Here is a 20,340-nt window from a genome sequence, read left to right on the forward strand (position 1 = left end):
GGCGCAGAGTACTCTCACAAGGAGTGCAAAGTTTGGGAAAGATGCTGAGGGAGTACTTTGCCGACCGTACCAACGTCCTCCGTGATTCCTCTGTGCCATATAATTATTGGGTATCCAAGCTGGATATGTGGAATGAACTGGCTCTCTATGCCTTGAAGGTCCTGGCCTGCCCTGCCGCCAGCGTTTTATCAGAGCGGGTTTTTAGTGCCACTGGTGGAATTATAAGTGATAAGCGCATCCGCCTGTCAACTGAAAATGCTGACAGGCAGACTCTTATAAAAATGAACAAGGGCTGGATTGGGCCAGACTTCTCAACACCACCGAATGATAGCAGCGTAACATAAACTCAAATCCAGTGTCTTTTCTTGAGAGGTGTATTCCCATGCACCTCCACACCCACACATGGGTATACGCTTCCGGATTTTGGCTATTTGCTCTTGTCCTCCTCCTTCTCCTCATCCTCCACCACCATATCACCAGGGTGACCGTGGTCCGTGATGCAACATCCACATAATTTTTTTAAAGGGTGTTTATGATCAGGGCCGGCGTCAGCACCCGGCGCACCCGGGCAAGTGCCGGGCCCTGAGCAGGCAGGGGGGCCCACTGGCGGTCGCGCACCCCGCCGGGCTATGGGCGGAGGAGAGCGGTGTCAGCGCCCGCCCTTCTCCGCCGCTTGCTCAGGGCCCCGGCAGCCGGATACTTACCTCTCCCCGTGCCTCTGCAGATCCGCTGTCTTCCTGCTCCGCGCTCCCTGTGACGTCTCAGGTCAGAGGGCGCTGTGACATCTTTCCACCGAGCCATCATAGGGAGCGCAGAGCGGGACGACGCCGGCAACGCTGGAGTCCGGACCCGAGCAGCGGGCAGCAGGTGAGGAGGAGGGAGGTGAGTATTTTGATTTTTTTTTTAATGTATGGAGGCATGGGGCATAATATGGGGGGTAACATTCTGCATGGGGCATAATATGGGGGGGGGACATCTTGCATGGGGCATTATAAAGAGAGGTGGGGTGACATCCTGCATGGGACATTATAAAGAGAGGGGGTGGTGACATCCTGCATGGGGCATTATAGAGAGAGGGGTGACATCCTGCATGGGGCATTATAGAGAGAGGGGTTGACATCTTGCATGGGGTATTATAGGGAGAGGGGGTGACATCCTGCATGAGGCCTTATAAAGAGGGGGGTACATCCTGCATGGGGCATTATAAATAGAGGGGGTGACATCCTGCATGGGGCATTATAAAGAGAGTGGGTGACATCCTGCATGGGGCATTATAAAGAGGGGGGGGTGAAATCCTGCATGGGGCATTATAAAGAGTGGGGGGTGACATCCTGCATGGGGCATTATAAAGAGAGGGGGTGACATCCTGCATGGGGAATTATAAAGAGGGGGGTGACATCCTGAATGGGGCATTATAAAGAGGGGGGTACATCCTGCATGGGGCATTATAAAGAGGAGGGGTGACAGCCTGCATGGGGCATTATAAGGTGGGGAACAGCCTGCATGGGGCATTATAATGGGGGGGGACAGCCTGCATAGTGCATTATGTGGGGGGAACAGCCTGCATGGAGCATTATAAGGTGGGGGGGGACAGCCTGTATGGGGCATTATGTGGGGGTAACAGCCTGCATGGAGCATTATAAGGGGGGGGGACAGCCTGTATGGGGCATTATGTGGGGGGTAACAGCCTGCATTCAGCATTATATGGGGGCCAGTATCCTGTATGGAGCTTTATAAGGGGACCAGTATCCTGTATGGAGCGTTATATGGGGGCCAGTATCCTGTATGGAGCTTTATAAGGGGACCAGTATCCTGTATGGAGCGTTATATGGGGGCCAGTATTCTGTATGGAGCCTTATATGGGGGCCAGTATTCCGTATGGAGCCTTATATGGAGGCCAGTATTCTGTATGGGGGCCAAGTATTCCATATGGAGCCTTATATGGGGGCCAGGATTCAGTATGGAGTGATTCGCTGGTTTCTGAGCTATTGTGGAATTTACAATAGATATCGCTCATGTAATGTAAGAAGTGAAATCTTTGCATTGTACTATATATATATATTTCTCTGCGGTATCTGTGCATCATGAATCGTGGCATGTATTAAAGGGGCCCACTGAGACTCTTTCGCCCGGGGCCCAGAAAAACCTGGAGCCGGCCCTGTTTATGATGCCCATAAAAAAAAAATTTTATACAGTATGTTCATGTATACCCCCCAGGGGTAAATGTTTGTCGGCCCATACACTTAGTGCATGGCATTACAAGTATAGGAGGTCCGCTCCTTTCTAATAACATTTTTTTATGAGGCCCTCCTCCACGTCTCTTCCAAGGGGCGTTGGAGTGCCTCCCAAATTTTGGGAGCCCTTGCATTCACTGCATAGGCAAACAATAGGAGACCCACTTCCTAATAATGGGAACATTGTTTTCAAGAGACCCTCCTCTAAGTCTCTTCAAAGGGGTATTAGGGTGCGTCTAAATTTTGGGCAGCCCTGCCACTCACTGCATACGCAATAACAGTATAGGAGACCCACTCTTTAGTAATGGGAACAATAAAACTTAGCCGGCTAATGGCTCTCTAAGAATAGTGAAGGCCGACGACTGGCCCTTTAAGAATAGTAAAGGCCGCCTGATGGCCCTATAAAAATAGGCTTTGTGACTTTCAGAGTCCCTCCATCATAAATGAAACATGATGCGTCTGATGATATCTCACACACCACATGGCCAGATAAGGTTGTAAAATGTTAAAATGACATTACCTATTCTATGGGGCAGCTCAGATCACCATTTTTTTTCTCAAAAATGATTGGAGAATAATAGTTGCAGAGAAAATAAATGCATTGCATACTGATGTCATACGGATACACGGGCGAGAAAATATCGCATTACACATGGATTACCATACGGAGAACTCGTGCGACTCTCATCAGTGAAAATCGGAACGATTTTGTCTACGTGTAGTGTGACTCCGGCCTGAAGCTTCTGTTCTGCTCCTATAGTCTCAGAGATTAACAAGAACACATCCATCACAATAAGACTTTATACACACAAGACTTGTGTTATTGCGGAAATTTATACCTCAAACTGTGTTTTCATTTGAACTTTATGTCTATATCCATATATAGATGTACTGTATATGTATATATATAGATAGCTGTATATTTACATATATCTATGTGAGGACACAGCATTTCTTCTTAATTCTGCCAAACGCAATGTTAGTCAGTGGGCACAGGGACAGGAGCTATTGTCAGTGACTCTAGTTGTAGATGTAATTAATTGTTGGAATCTTGAATGGCTGCTGTGTACGGATTATAGCGCCCCCTACAGCTTATTGTCCTGCTCTCCTTGTGGAACAAAGGCACATACTAACTGACCCATTGATCATTGTTAGTTTCCTGTCTACCTATTGTATTAGTGCATTCAAGGTTGTTCTCATGCAAATATTGAAGGACTGGCTATGAACACTTGGACAATGAGAGAAGACCTTCTCCCAATCCTGTTGGAAAATACCTGACTACAAGCTGTGACCAAGAAAAGTAGGATCTGCCTCTTTTCCCACACACTCTACAGCAAGCCACCGACCAGCTGGAGGAACACAGATCTGCTCCACTGACCATCACTGAACCCTCAAAGACACTGGAGAATCCAGGTTGGGGACAATCAGGTCACCTGGCCACATACCTCACTGCACTCACTCAGCTTCCTAAGCTTGCCGCTACCTCCTCCCTGGTTGCCGGCCAGAAGTTGGGGTAGTCGGCCCTGGATGCTCCAAAGTCACAGCTGCTCAGAGCCAGTGGAAAGGTGAGACTATGTCATGTGCACCATCTCATGTACTTGCTGGGGCTGTACTGTATGTGACTGGCTGGTATTGGTGCAATAAATTATTGCCGCACTGTGTTACCCTCACCCTGTCTGGTCTGAGTGCTGTCCTGCCCACGGGAAAGGAGAGCGGGCGTTCAGTGGGGTGAGCCCTGGTCCATATGGTTTTCTAAAGATGAGACCACCCACTGACCCTCATGTCTCCACACTATCTATTTATTATATTTCAAAATGTTTATGAATTTCTCTATAAAATGATCTATGACAATGATTATATAATGTACATTGTGGACCATTCAGCCTCAGATGCAGAGTGTGAACATTGCCAAAAATCTATATTGTACATTTAACTGAAATAAATGATACAATTCATCAGAAATGTTAACCATTTAAACGGTTTTCGAAAAGTTCCGGATAAATATGAACAAAATGTAAATGTTCATTGATAAGACGTGAATTCAGCGGGTCGGTCCTGAGGGAATTTACATCCCAGGTAGGAATTCAGGGGATCTGGGAAGGGATTTCGCACCATATGAACAACACTGGATGGATGGGCCCAGATAACCCGGCACCCAGGCTGGAAAAGATCCATACGCTGGTTTTCTTCGATTCCTATATGAAAGAAATAAAAACAAATATTTTCTAACGCTTTTCTATTTTTTTTTTATAATTATTTGATATTAACCCCTTTACCACTTTGGGCTTCTCCATTTCGTTTTTTGCTCCCTTTCTCTCCAGAGCCATAAATGTTTTATTGTTCCGTCAATGGCCATGTGAGGGCTTGTTTTTTGCAAGACGAGTTGTACTTTTGAACAACACCATTGGGAACTGCACGTCACAGGCCCCTGTGACGAGCAGGGGAGGAGGGGGGATAAGGAAAGGAAGCTAATAGGCGTGAAGCTTGCCAAAACTAATTTAATAAAAAGCTATTACACAGCAAATAGACCTCTAATATGGGACATACAGGTGAGTATAGATTCATACTTCTATCACCTGGATCCCAATATTAGAGGTCAGATAGGTCCCAGGGGTGACAAATTCCCTGTAACATGTTAACAGCCATGGATGGATCGCAACTGCACCTGTGGCTGTTAGGGGCACGTGACAGCTGTACTGATCAGCTGTCATGTCCCTGGAAAGGTGCGGTGTCATCGCCGGAGTCCATACGCCTCGTACACATGCGCGGCTCTGCTCCGTAACCTAATACACGTGTGGCTCCGCTCCGTAAACCTTGTACACGCGCGGCTCTGCTCCGTACATTTCGTACACGCGCTGCTCCGCCCCGTACAGCTCATACACGCGGCTCCGCTCCGTACACCTCGTACACACGTGGCTGGGCTCCGTACATCTCGTACACGCGCAGCTCCGTTCCGTACGCCTCGTACACGCGCGGCTCCGCACGCCTCGTACACGTGCGGCTGCGCTCCGTACGCCTCGTGCACGCACGGCTGCGCTCCGTACGCCTCGTGCACGCGCGGCTCCGCTCCGTACGCCTCGTACACACGCGGCTCTGCTCCGTACACCTCGTACACACGCGGCTCTGCTCCGTACACCTCGTACACACACGGCTCTGCTCCGTACACCTCGTACACACGCGGCTCTGCTCCATACACCTCGTACACACACGGCTCTGCTACATCCACACTGTAAACCCCTCCTGACCCCACACATAAACTTCAGCTCATCCAGCACCATGACAACCAGCACAGCAGAGTCCTGCATCCACTGAGGCCCCTGATCATGTGACCCCTGACTCCTCCCCTCCTGTGACCTCATCACAGCTCCTGTGCGCACAGAGCAGCCATATATGTGGTGGCGGCTCTGCAGGTGGAGGTATGTGGAGACCCCATTACTGGGCGCAGGGGGCATTAACCCCTTTAGCGCGGAGACTCTTTTGGGGTCTTGTGTTGCCCCTTTATAAGAATCATAAGGTTTTTGTTCTGTTTCCTGTAATAGATACATACGACCCAACTATGGAGACAGGAAGGGAGGAAACGTATTGTTCTCATAGTACAGGACCCCTTTACTGGCCCCACAGTGTAATGCCCCCATTATGCCCCTTATGCAGGATGTATGATGACCCCACACAGTGTAATGCCCCCATTATGCCCCTTATACAGGATGTATGATGCCCCCCACAGTGTAATGCCCCTTATGCAGGATGTATGATGCCCCCACACAGTTTAATGCCCCCATTATGCCCCTTATGCAGGATGTATGATGCCCCCACACAGTGTAATGCCCCCATTATGCCCCTTATACACAATGTATGATGCCTCCACACAGTGTAATGCCCCCATTATGCCCCTTATACAGGATGTATGATGCCCCCACACAGTGTAATGCCCCCATTATGCCCCTTATACAGGATGTATGATGCCCCCACACAGTGTAATGCCCCCATTATGCCCCTTATGCAGGATGTATGATGCCCCCTCACAGTGTAAAGCCCCCATTATGCCCCTTGTGCAGTATGTATGATGCCCCACACATTGTAATGCATTATGCCCCTTATGTAGTATGTATGATGCCCCCTCACAGTGTAATGCCCCCATTATGCCCCTTATACAGGATGTAGGATGCCCCCATTATGCCCCTTATACAGGATGTATGATGCCCCCACACAGTTTAATGCCCCCATTATGCCCCTTATGCAGGATGTATGATGCCCCCCACACAGTGTAATGCCCCCATTATGCCCCTTATGTAGTATGTATGATGCCCCACACAGTGTAATGCCCCCATTATGCCCCTTATGCAGTACGTATGATGCCCCCCACACAGTGTAATGCCCCCATTATGCCCCTTGTGCAGTATGTATGATGCCCCCCACACAGTGTAATGCCCCCATTATGCCCCTTATGCAGTATGTATGATGCCCCACACATTGTAATGCCCTATTATGCCCCTTATGTAGTATGTGTAATGCCCCCATTATGCCCCTTATGTAGTATGTATGATGCCCCCACACAGTGTAATGCCCCGATTATGCCCCTTGTGCAGTACGTATGATGCCCCCCACACAGTGTAATGCCCCCATTATGTCCCTTATTTAGTATGTATGATGCCCCCACACAGTGTAATGTTCTCCCAGTACCGCCTGAGGTCCTGCAGTTGGAATAATCCCTCTGGAGTTGGTTTTCCCTTTGGCTGCTCCCCTACATGTAGACCCTCGAGCATGTATACATGCATGTAGGGGAGCAGGCCTCACTAGATATCGAGGCTTTGTACAGTAATATACCGCATGATGATGGTATCAGAGGAGTAAGACGTTTATTGAAATCGAGATCAATAGAGTGTAGCAGACATAATGACTTCATGGAGGATCATAGAATCATAGAATCATAGAATGGTAGAGTTGGAAGGGACCTCCTGGGTCATCTGGTCCAACCCCCTGCTCAAAGCAGGATTCACTAGATCATCTCAGACAGATGTCTGTCCAGCCTCTGTTTGAAGACGTCCATTGAAGGGGAACTCACCACCTCTCGTGGCAGCCTGTTCCACTCATTAATCACCCTAACTGTCAAAAAGTTTTTTCTAATATCTAATCTGTGTCTCCTCCCATTTAGTTTCATCCCATTGCTTCTAGTCTTTCCTTGTGCAAATGAGAATAAAGATGATCCTTCTACAATGTGACAGCCCTTGACATATTTGTAGACAGCTATTAAGTCTCCTCTCAGTCTTCTTTTTTGCAAGCTAAACATTCCCAAATCCTGCAACCGTTCCTCATAGGACATGGTTTGCAGACCAGTCACCATTCTGGTCGCTCTTCTCTGAACTTGCTCCAGTTTGTCGATGTCTTTTTTAAAATGTGGTGCCCAAAACTGTACACAGTATTCCAGATGAGGTCTGACCAAAGAGGAGTAAAGACCGATAATGACTTCACGTGATCTAGACTGTATGCTTCTGTTAATACATCCCAGAATTGTATTTGCCTTTTTTGCTGCTGCATCACACTGTTGACTCATGTTCAGTCTATGATCTATTAGTATACCTAAGTCTTTTTCACATGTACTGTTGCTTAGCTCTATTCCTCCCATTCTGTATATGCTTTTTGCATTTTTATTGCCCAGATGTAGTACTTTGCATTTTCCCCTGTTAAAAACCATTCTGTTGGTTGCTGCCCACTGCTCCAGTTTATTTAGGTCTTTTTGAATCCTCTCTCTCTCTTCTCTAGTATTAGCTATCCCTCCTAGCTTTGTGTCATCAGCAAATTTAATCAGTTTACCCTCAATTCCTTCATCTAAATCATTGATAAAGATGTTGAACAATACAGGTCCCAGGACGGAGCCCTGTGGTACCCCACTTGAGACATTCATCCAGCTGGATGTGAAGCCATTTACAACCACCCTTTGAGTCCGATCACTAAGCCAGTTATGAATCCACCTAACAGTTGCCTGGTCCATTGCATACTTGGTCATTTTTTCAATAAGGATGATGTGAGATACTTTGTCAAATGCTTTGCTGAAGTCAAGATATACTATATCTACAGCATTTCCCTGATCCACCCAGTCAGTGATTCTGTCATAGAAGGAAATTAAGTTAGTTTGACATGACTTGTTAGTTACAAACCCATGCTGACTCTGGTTAATCACTTCATTCTTATCCATGTACTTACATACATGTTGTTTAATAATTTGTTCAAAGATCTTTCCTGGTATAGAAGTCAGACTCACCGGCCTATAGTTCCCTGGGTCCACCTTCTTCCCCTTTTTGAAGATAGGAACAACATTTGCTCTTCTCCAGTCTTCTGGGACTTCTCCTGTTCTCCAAGAATTTTCAAAGATTATGGAGAGTGGTTCTAAAATTTCTTCTACAATCTCCTTCAGTACTCTGGGGTGTAATTCATCTGGACCTGGAGACTTGAACTCATTTATGTTAGCTAAATATTCCCTCACAATCTTTCTGTTTACTGATAACTTGGATTCCTCTATTCCTTTAAAAGGACAGTGAAGATCAGTTGATGTTACATTTTCTTTCTGAGAGAAAACAGATGCAAAATAGGAATTAAAAAGTTCGGCCTTCTCAACATCCTCTCTTACCATTTCTCCATTTTCATCCTGTAAAAATCCTATAGCATCTTTGACTTTTCTTTTACTTTTGACATACCCCCAAAATCCTTTTTTATTGCTTTTGACATCTCTTGCAAGCCTTAATTCATTGTCAGCTTTAGCTAACCTGATACGTGCCCTGCAGGATCTGCAGACTGCATTATAATCTTCTTTAGATATGCCTCCCTCTTTCCATTTAATAAACATTTCTTTCTTTCTTTTTAGCATGTGTTTAAGTTCTGTGTTCATCCATCCTGGTTTCCTTAAATGCTTCCCATTCTTCCTACTTTTCGGGATTGTTAACGATTGTGCTTTGAGAATCTCATTTTTAAAAACTTCCCATCCTTCCTGGACATTTTTGTCCTTAAGGACATCCAGCCATTGGATCCCTCCTATTCTCTTTCTGAGTCTCTTAAAATCTGCCTTTCTAAAATCTAACCTTGAAGTTTGAGTCTTCACATGTCTTCCTCCTCTAGTTATCCAAAATTCTATAATAGCATGATCGCTGCCTCCTAGGGTCCCAGCCACCTTTACCTCCTCAACCATTTCCTCCCTGTTTATAAGGATTAGATCCAAAGTAGCAGATCCCCTTGTTTTCTCCCCTACCTTTTGGAAGATAAAGTTGTCAGCAAGAGAGGATAAGAATTTGCTTGACCTGTTAGTTTTACTTGAGAGAGATTCCCAACAAATGTCTGGATAGTTGAAATCTCCCATGACCACTACGTCATATTTTTTGGAGAACTTGGTCATTTGATACATAAAGAGTTCATCCATATCTTCAGCTTGCCCAGGTGGCCTGTAGTAAATGCCTACAATGGTGTCCTTTCCGTTGTTCTCTCCTTGTATTCTTACCCAAACAGTTTCCACAGAACTCCCAGTCTCTGAAGCTTCAATCTCTGTGCAGATATACGCTTTTCTAACATACAATGCGACACCTCCTCCTCGTTTATCAAGTCTGTTTCTTGCAAATAAGTTGTATCCTTTTAGCCTTTTATTCCAATCATGTGTATCGTCCCACCAAGTTTCAGTGATTCCAATGACATCATATTCCTTTTCCTGCATTAGTAGTTCCAATTCTCCTTGTTTGTTGCCCATGCTTTGTGCATTTGTATAAAAACATTTTAGTTTGTGATTGGTTTCTCTTCCTCCCATATTTTTATTATTTAGATTTTTTTGTCTTTGTTCTTCTTTTCCACTTCCAGTAGCAGAGATCTCAATAGTATTTGTCAGCTGTATGGCTTTTTCTGGCCTTTTGCTTCCCTTCCCACATTGTTCTAGTTTAAAGCTCTTCTGATGAGTGTAGCAAGGCGACTTCCAAATACATGTTTTCCAGTCTTCGTAAGGTGCACCCCATCTCTAGCAAGTAGTCCATCGTATAGGTAATTCATTCCGTGATCCAGAAATCCAAATCCTTGTTGACGGCACCATCGACGTAGCCAGTTGTTCACCTGTAGAATCTTATTCCACCTCATTGTTCCATGGCCATCCACTGGGAGGATGGATGAGAAGACCACCTGCGCTCCCAATTCTTTCACTTTCTTGCCTAAGTCTTCAAAGTCACTGCAGATGGTTTCCAGGTCCTTTCTTGCGGTGTCATTTGTCCCCACATGTATTAGCAGGAATGGGTAGTGATCTGTAGGTCTGAAGAGTCTTGATATCCTGTCAGACACATCTTTAATTTTTGCTCCTGGAAGACAGCACATTTCTCTTGAGGTTATGTCTGGTCTGCAGATAGCGGCCTCTGTTCCTCTTAACAGGGAATCCCCCATGACCACCACTCTCCGTTTTTTCTTCACAACATTCTTCTTTCTCCATCCAGGAGGATTCTGAGGGCTTACAAGGTTATTCATTGCTGGCAAAGTCTTATCTTGCTGTATTTCTTCATGGTTCTCCTGTGTGAGAGCCTGGTACTGGTTCCTGAGCAGTATGGGTGCTGACTGCCTCTCGATCCTCCTGCTTCTGTGGGTCACATGCTTCCATTCCTCTGTTTCGTCAGGTGCAGTTCGAATTTCTTCTCTTTCTGAATCATGAAGAGATAATTCTGCTCTGTCTAAGAACTCTTCACCTTCCTTAATGATTTTCAAGGTAGTTAACCTCTCTTCTAGATTTCGCAACTTTTCCTCCAACAGGGACACAAGCTTGCATTTCTGGCATGTGAAGTCTGGCTTTTCCACTGGCAAGTCTGTGAACATGTAGCAGGATATGCAGCTCACCAAATGGCTCCTGGACTCTTCCATGTTCTTATTGTTAATGTTCTGAAAACAGTGAAAAAAGCTTAAAAAAAAGCTTCAAAATGTCGGCGCGCGGTTTACCGATGTCCTCTTTTCAGCTCCAACAGCCAAAATCCAGTGTTCTTTGAGCTCGCGGAGACTCTTCACTTACCCCAAAATGCAGTGGGAATATGCAAATTATCTCCTCAGGACTCCTCCCCTGGTTTACCGATGTCCTCTTTTCAGCTCCAACAGCCAAAATCCAGTGTTCTTTGAGCTCGCGGAGACTCTTCACTTACCCCAAAATGCAGTGGGAATATGCAAATTATCTCCTCAGGACTCCTCCCCTGGTTTACCGATGTCCTCTTTTCAGCTCCAACAGCCAAAATCCAGTGTTCTTTGAGCTCGCGGAGACTCTTCACTTACCCCAAAATGCAGTGGGAATATGCAAATTATCTCCTCAGGACTCCTCCCCTGGTTTACCGATGTCCTCTTTTCAGCTCCAACAGCCAAAATCCAGTGTTCTTTGAGCTCGCGGAGACTCTTCACTTACCCCAAAATGCAGTGGGAATATGCAAATTATCTCCTCAGGACTCCTCCCCTGGTTTACCGATGTCCTCTTTTCAGCTCCAACAGCCAAAATCCAGTGTTCTTTGAGCTCGCGGAGACTCTTCACTTACCCCAAAATGCAGTGGGAATATGCAAATTATCTCCTCAGGACTCCTCCCCTGGTTTACCGATGTCCTCTTTTCAGCTCCAACAGCCAAAATCCAGTGTTCTTTGAGCTCGCGGAGACTCTTCACTTACCCCAAAATGCAGTGGGAATATGCAAATTATCTCCTCAGGACTCCTCCCCTGGTTTACCGATGTCCTCTTTTCAGCTCCAACAGCCAAAATCCAGTGTTCTTTGAGCTCGCGGAGACTCTTCACTTACCCCAAAATGCAGTGGGAATATGCAAATTATCTCCTCAGGACTCCTCCCCTGGTTTACCGATGTCCTCTTTTCAGCTCCAACAGCCAAAATCCAGTGTTCTTTGAGCTCGCGGAGACTCTTCACTTACCCCAAAATGCAGTGGGAATATGCAAATTATCTCCTCAGGACTCCTCCCCTTTTACTCATAACTTATTTATTTTTGACAGGAAGTACTTCCACCAGCTCAGTGGTACTGCGATGGGGAGCCCTTGTGCCCCCTCGTATGCTAACCTATTCCTTGGCTGGTGGGAGGAATCCACAATATTCAGGGATGATCATAAGTGATGGCATTCATATATTGGGGTATTGTACAAATATATAGACTACATTTTAATCATCTGGTCAGGGACGAGTGAACAATCTTTTGAATTTGTCAGAGAACTGAACATCAATAGAGTCGGCCTGAGATTTACATCGGAGTTTAATTATAACCAGTTGACTTTCCTGGATGTACTAATCTAGATAGAACGGGATGGGACCCTAGGAACACTCATCTACCATAAACCTACAAGCACTAATAAACTATTGAAGTGGAATAGCCACCACCCCATCCCCATAAAAAGAGGAATACCCAAGGGTCAATTTTTATGGTTGAGAAGGTACTGCCATAATGTCACAGATTTTAATATACTGGCAATAGACCTGAACACCAGATTAAGGGATTATAGGGTACTCATGGTACATTTTGGATTCCACATCATCGTTTGCAGAAAAATGGGAGAAACAGACTCCTCCATACCTAACCAAGAGACCAAGAAAAAGATGGGGTAGCACGAGTAAGAAAAACTTATGACAATCAGAGTGACCTGGGATATACTTGTGGCCGACCCAGCTCGGAGGGTGCTGTGTGATCTACTCCCACAATAACTTTCAGAAAGGGTTGGTCAATTAGGGACCGTTTAGTGCATAGTTTCTACCAAAAAACTGCACCCAAGGGGACTTGGCTAGATAGAAGAATCTGTGGTTTCTTTAGATGTGGAGAATGTTGTACATGTAATTGGATGAGACCATGTAAATCTTTCTCGAGTTCCTCCACGAGTAAAAACTTTTTTCAGAGGGGTTATTCCAACTGTAAAACCTCAGGACTTGTATATATGACCACATGCACCTGCCCCCTAGATTATGTAGGTAACATGTAAGCAAATAAGAAGAAAGGGTAGCACTCACCGGTCCGTAAAACGTACTTCTTTATTGTATGACATCGGTACACTATTCCTGGACCAATTGTCTTCCCCGTACAAAGTTGCCGGTTCTTGTTTTATTTTTTGTGTTTGGACAGATTATGTAGGCAAGACCAAGAGGGAGTCTAGGAGGAGGGTGGGGGGCATTTGGGTGACATATGCCATGGTCAGGACACCCGATTAGCGAGACACATGAATAGTGTACATCGAGGTGAAACCAGAGACATCTCCTTTTGTATCATTGATGTGGTTAAACCCAATGTGATAGGAGGTGATCACAATAGATATATCCTCAAAAAGGAAAGTGAGTGGATTTCCAGACTGGATTGACTAGACCCTAAGGGACTGAATGAGCCAATTTCCTATGCTTGTTTTGTGTGAATACAGCCCCATTCCGGATTACATTTTGGATTTTATACTCTATTCATTGCTACTCAGTTCCCAGTGATTGGAGTTCACATATTATTGTACGTCATCGAGATATCTGAGCTTCTATATCAGAATTATTTCTTATCAGTTATATCCTACATATACTATTTAGTAACTAGCAAATGTGATGATCCTTGTGTATCTCTAATTATGCAATGGGGGTCTAATGTGATCATTTAGGAATATACTGTGGGCCATCATCCCATATTTTATGTAGTGATAAAGTAGATCTACGTGCCTATTGCATGATGGGAGAATGTGAAATACTTGTTTTTAGTCTCCCATGACGCTGATCTCAGAGATAGGACTTTTCTATGTTGGTGGTATGCAATCCAAAACCATTATGCGATCCGGCGTGGAACGCATGCTTCCGGACATGCGCATTCGCAGATAGGAGACCGTGATGCACTCCAGCATGGAACGCACATGTCCGGTCACATTTGAGCTTTCTTCCGGCCTGTTGTTTTGTGCTGAATTGTGGGGAATACTTGAGAATTTATTTTTGTTCCATCTGTCTTTAGTTGATCCCACTGATACATCAGATAAGTCCTCAGAGAATTATAATTAGAGGAACCCATGGACACATTAGGATTTGTGAAGCTGACCTCCGCTCTCCTCTATTTCCTTTGAATTTATTGTGTGACCTGTATTTCAGAACAGTAGCTCTTGGTTTTTCATTTCCATGTGTAACTTGAATTTGACTCGTCTTTGATATCTCTTTCAAACTTAGTTTTTTCGATGTCTGAGATCCATCCTCCAGACTTTGTAAATTCTTTTACATATTTTGTTTGAGTTTTGTATCCAAAAAGGCGGAAAACTTTCACCTAGTTTTTTTTTCAAGAAACAAATATCAAACGCATTGTGACTTGGTTATCCTTTATAAATTTATCTTTATTAAGTTTTGAAAAGGAAATACAAATACAAACGCCGGGTACTAGTTGTGCAACAAGTAGTAGGTCAAACATGACCACATAACCATAACAATAACCAGTATTTCCAAAACATTTGAAAACAAAATGAAAGAAGTTAACACAATCCAAAGTAGAGTCGCTGGTAGAACATTGGTTCAATGTGTTTTAGGATATACCAGCGTGGTGACTCTGACTTAAACATTAAGTCATTACATATTCATGTTGGTTAACAAATAAGGGTTATAAAAGAAAAAACGAGTAGTTAAAACCAAAAACACAAATATACACAAAGACAAAGGGAAGTGGGGGAAGGGATGTATGGGTAAAAGGGTTAGGGTAACGTCAGAGAGGCTCCTGAAGTATAGACTTTACCTTGACCTCATAGGGGAAAGTTATCAGCGGAAGATTTAAACTCCAGTAGGACCATGTTTTATAAAATTTTTCATGGGAGTTATTGATCGTGTAGGTGAGCTCCTCCCTTAACATAATCTCATTTATTTTCGAGAACCATAGTGAGATTGTCGGGATAGTGTTACTTTTCCATAGCGAGGGAATACATGCTCTAGCAGACGTGATCAAGAGTCTCAGTATCGAGTTTTTATATGTTTTTAAAGGGATGTTGCTGTGATGGAGAAGGACGAAAGCTGGGTCATGTCTTGCTCCATCCACCAACGTCACGTTACAACACAGACTGTCCAGGAGTTTGCGGAACCTCATCAGGAGAATTCCCAGGCGTTGTAGGAAGGTCATACAGGCACGTGGAGGCCACACACAATACGGAGCCTCATTTTGACTTGTTTTAAGGACATTACATCAAAGTTGGATCAGCCTGTAGTGTGTTTTTCCACTTTTAATTTTGGGGGTGACTCCAAATCCAGGTCTCCATTGGTTAATAAATTTGATTTCCATTGATGATTTTTGTGTGATTTTGTTGTCAGCACATTCAACTTTGTACAGAATAAAGTATTCAATGAGAATATTTCATTCATTCAGATCTAGGATGTGTTATTTGAGTGTTCCCTTTATTTTTTTGAGCAGTGCATTTAATAGAATGTATAGTGAGTAAACTATAATATGTGGGATGCACGTCAGAGTCGCTAAAAAAAATGTATTAGAAGACATTTATCTGATGCAATCAATCCCACAACATTAAACGTCTGTGGTTTCAAGACGCTTCACCATGACATATGATTCAAGCCGTGTTAGTTTCCTTGATACCATGGTGATCAAGGATACACAGGGCCACCTAACTGACCACTATTCCAAGCCCACCGATCTCAATGGCCTATTACACTTTTCTAGCAATCATCCAAGGTCGATGAAGAAATCTATACCTACATCACGATTTCAGAGGGTCAAACGGATTGTGTCCAGTGAAACTATCCGCAATCAGAGGTTACAAGAAATGTCGACCAAATTCACTGAACGAGGCTATCCACCTAGCTTCTTGCATCCCCAGGCGTCGAATTCCAGAACTGATCGTCCAAACAGGACAGAAGGACAGAATCCCCTTTGTTCACACGTTACACCCCTTCGCCTACATCTTACATAAAACCATTAGGAAACACAGGAACATCTTACAAACCGGTTATTCCACGATCCCTGCGTTCCAACAACCCTTCCTACCGTGTTTTAAGAGAGCAACCAATATTAGAGACTCTCTGGTATGTGCCGATTTGGGCGCAGCGTACCTAGGTCCTAAACAATGTTTTTTGCAGAATCCCAAAATGGGCACATTCCCATGTCTCCAATGTCGTCAATGCAACAATGTCCTCAGGGGTAGCATTGTTCATCACCCACAAACTGGCAAAATATACAACATCAAAGGGTACTTTACATGTGACAGTTCATATGTGGTATATCTTATTAAATGTGCATTCGGCCGAATCTATGTGGGGGAGACGGCACAGCCCATAATGGATAGGATTTCAAAGCACAAGTCCACAATTTGGTGCAAAAACCTAATGTTACCCATTCCCCAACAGTTTATCACGGCAGGACATAGTATTTCTCAATTCAAATACCAGTTATTGGAACAAGTTTTGACACCACGTCGGGGAAGCGACCGAGTGAGCCTTCTCAAACGTAGATAAGCCTACTGGATTCATGAATTACAGTTCTTAGAGTCGAAAGGCCTTAATAGGGACTATGAACTACTGGCTTTTTATATAAGGTTTTTTTATGATTGGAGTTTGGTTCTCATTGAACAATTGGTATAGAGAAACTTGTCACCCAGGGATCTTATGTGACCCTATGTTGAAATGTATTTGACATTTGGAAATGTGGTCTTCAATTTGAATAGGTCAATAATATACATGTTTTGATCTCCATATCCTACTCATATATTGTATCCTTTATTGCAGATTATTCCTCTCTGGCACACTCTTGTCCCCTCTCCTGGATCCTTCTCCACTCCAACAAAGGCTCTGCCTCATGCCCATTGGGTCTTATGCTCTATACTGGTGGAACCCACATTCTCTCTCCCTGGCACTCAAACTTCCGGCTCACTGGAACGCATTTACACCAGCCTGCGGAACGCACAGCTTCCTGGGAGCAACGCGTCACTTCCGGTGACGTCACACGTGCACTTCCGAAGTGCACACTACACAGCACTGCGGGATTGGTGGCAATTGGTCAGCTGATACCATCCTGCCCCTGACAACGCTCACAGCACCAGGAACTAGCGGTGGACACCGCGTTCCTCTAAGCCACTACGTGCAGTACCACCTTATAACCAGGAACTAGGGGTCACAGGTATGCTACGTCCAGCTCTATTCGGTCTATCTCTGCCTCCATAGTCCCTCTCAGCTGATAACTCTGAGTCTGCCACTCTCTGCTCTTTTCTGCAGACCCAAGTAACCAGTGTCACCATATCTCCACACTTTTGAATTCCTACCTTTGAATACCATCCAGGAGGCTAGTAGGTGTCGCCTCTCTTCAATTTGTATATATACTTGCTCTATACTATGATGTTGTATCCGCATTAATGGGGTTTGACGAAATATTATACACTGTTTAAGAGGGGTTTGGGAGAAATTGTTAATATTTTCTCAATATTTCCCTGACAGTGCGTCTATGAGAAACGTATTCAGCTGCAGACTCCAAGGAAGAAACTGCTTGTTGTATGTGTCCTAAAATATAAAGGTTTTATTACTAGATATAAAGAAGAAAACTAAATACTGTAAAATAATAAATCTCCTTATATGTTTCCTCTCATTATCTCCAATAGTTGTATTATTACACAGGATTTTTATAATGTTCCATCAGCTTATCTTTTTCTCCTTCAGGTCTCTACAATATCGGATCCTCTCAGTGAAGATCTTCTATATAAGAAAATTTTTCTGATTTACCCATCAAAGATGGATATGGACAGAGACAAGATGGCGGAGAGGATATTACACCTCACCCTAGAGATCCTCTTCCGGCTTACTGGAGAGGTGAGAGATTCTGATGACGTCACATTACATCATTCTTATCTATGGAAATAACAGATGGACAGAACTGGAGAGGTGAGAACTCTGGAAATGTCTGGAGTGAGATTTATTACTGTGTCTCTCCATAACCAGAGATTAATCACGGGGCCTCCACCTCACCCCCTGATACATGAGGACATCAATGACCAGATCCTAGAACTCGCCTACAAGATGATTGAGCTGCTGACTGGAGAGGTGACACTGCTGGGAATGATGGGACATTATACAGTAACACTATGAAGGGATCGGGGAGATGACGGTATCATTGTGTGTGTCAGGTTCCTATAAGGTGTCAGGATGTCGCCGTCTATTTTTCCATGGAGGAGTGGGAGTATTTAGAAGGACGCAAAGATCTATACAAGAACGTCATGATGGAGGTTCCCCAGCCCCTCACATCACCAGGTAATAGACAGGACTAAATACACACGACCTATAATTATCTGTATGTAAAGAATGAATTCAGTCCCTGTATGTGTTTCCTCCAGATCTATCCAGTAAGAGGACAACACCAGAGAGATGTCACCGTCCTCTTCTTCCACAGGACTGTAAACAAGAAGATCCCAATGTTCCTCAGGATCATCAGGTAGATGGAGAGAAGGAGTCATGAGATCTCCCCTATGATGTGTAGACGGCTGTAAAGGTTTTGTATTTTTGGATTCAGTCTTGTTTTATCCACCATTATTATGTTTTATATTTGTGTAATGAGAACGGTGGAGAAGGCAGGATTAGAGCCAATCATAGATGTGACTTCTCCATCTGTCTGTGACTTTTACAATATTTGTTTCAGGGTGAAGATCTGACCCATAGTAATACTACAGAGACATATGTGAGGGATGATGAGCGGTGTAAAGAGGAGATTCCTACATATGACTACCCAGGTGAGTAGTAATCACTGAATACTGAGAAGTCACAGATTCTTCTCAGTCACCGGCTGTGGCTGCTTTATCGTTTGTGTAGTCCGGCTGTATCACAATCTTGTGATCACCATTTTGCCGCTAGACCACAACATTCTCCTCCGTCCGAAAATGTTCAGATTACTTTGGGAAATTGTGAAAGCCCTTTTCTATAGAACTTACAACCTGGAGGATCCACCTACCCCCTGGGATTAGATGATGCTGACCGTTACCTGCCCAGGTCTGTAAACTACAAAGCCAAATGACAGCGTACGCAGAATGTGCAGATGATCAGGCCCCATTTTTCAAATCTGACAGATGTCACTTTATGTGGTGATAACTTTGAAATTTTTCACAAAGGATAATAAGAAACAAATGGACCTTACAAATTATTTTCCAACTTCTTTTGAATTTGACAATACCCTATATACAGCTGTACACTACTGTCTGGGCACATGGCAGGTTAAGAAGGGAAGGAGCGACATTTAGCTATTAGGAATGCAGATTTTGCTGGAATAGTTTGCAGACACAATGTATTGGGGGCACTGTGCATGGTCACATGGAAGCTGAAAAGATGGCTACCATGAACAGGCTTGCCTTAACTACCCCATTTACATATTTCACAAATTACTTTCCTCATCACCCTTTAACCTCTCTACATGGATCTGGACTTACACAGAGACCCCTAGGCTTGGGCCACGGTGTTACCTGCTGTTCTGTGGAGTGACATGGGAAGAAGAATAGTCAGATAGTCGGGTCAGAACAGGAGGGCAGAGAAAATACAAAATCAGAAGACACAAGAGTAGTCAGTAAACGGGCCGAGGTCACAACAGAAACAAATACACAAGCCGGGAGCTGAGCACAGAGGACTGAACCAGAGGAGAACAAGGCTGTATCTGGCAGCTTCCGGCAATATGCTTCCAGCTTTAGTAGGGTGCGGTGCTTTCCAAATGGCTGAAGTAGGGAGCAGATTATTCCAGCTGGACAGCACACACACCCATACTGCAAAACTGGATGGTACTACTGGTCCCTGCAACCCTAATCTTAGTGGCTGCGCAGAGCCTGCGCCTCGCAGAGCTTCTGGTTCTGACGTCTCTTCCATCACCAGCGCCGCCTGCAGAATGAATAAGGCGGCTTCTGGTGTCAAAAGTAGACCTCACACAAGTCGAAGCAGGAGGAGAAGTAGACGTCCCAGAGGAGTTGGGACACACCTTTTGCAGAAGCAGTAGAAATCCCCATAAAGTGACTCCATTTTGGAAATTATAACCCTCAGTGAATTAATTTATAGGAGAAGTGACTATTTTGACTCTACAGTCACTCTCCAGAAATTAGCACGCAGTGGATGTTGGAGAGTGAAAATTGCAAATATGCTATTTTATTACCCAACACACAGTGCCCAGAT

The 20,340-nt window shown here is 44.4% G+C and overlaps 1 protein-coding gene across 5 annotated transcripts in view; it reads left to right on the forward strand.

The window, feature by feature from the left end:
- LOC141176044 (uncharacterized) overlaps positions 1-20,340 on the forward strand; it is a 171,446-nt gene that overhangs the window by 147,393 nt on the left and 3,713 nt on the right. For 2 of the 5 annotated variants that reach the window (XM_073660023.1, XM_073660024.1), the window contains exons 3-6: positions 18,139-18,240; positions 18,324-18,447; positions 18,531-18,628; positions 18,833-18,923. In XM_073660023.1, the coding sequence (XP_073516124.1) occupies positions 18,139-18,240; positions 18,324-18,447; positions 18,531-18,628; positions 18,833-18,923 (415 nt within the window). Of the gene's footprint in view, positions 1-5,561; positions 5,651-16,911; positions 17,327-17,421; positions 17,493-17,640; positions 17,695-17,859; positions 18,010-18,138; positions 18,241-18,323; positions 18,448-18,530; positions 18,629-18,832; positions 18,924-20,340 lie in introns of those variants that run through there. The other 3 variants (XM_073660022.1, XM_073660020.1, XM_073660021.1) reach the window with 3 other exon arrangements.

Source organism: Phyllobates terribilis, unplaced genomic scaffold (assembly GCF_046119375.1).
Source record: "Phyllobates terribilis strain yellow unplaced genomic scaffold, ASM4611937v1 Scaffold_17__1_contigs__length_24005725, whole genome shotgun sequence".
NCBI lineage: Eukaryota > Metazoa > Chordata > Amphibia > Anura > Dendrobatidae > Phyllobates > Phyllobates terribilis.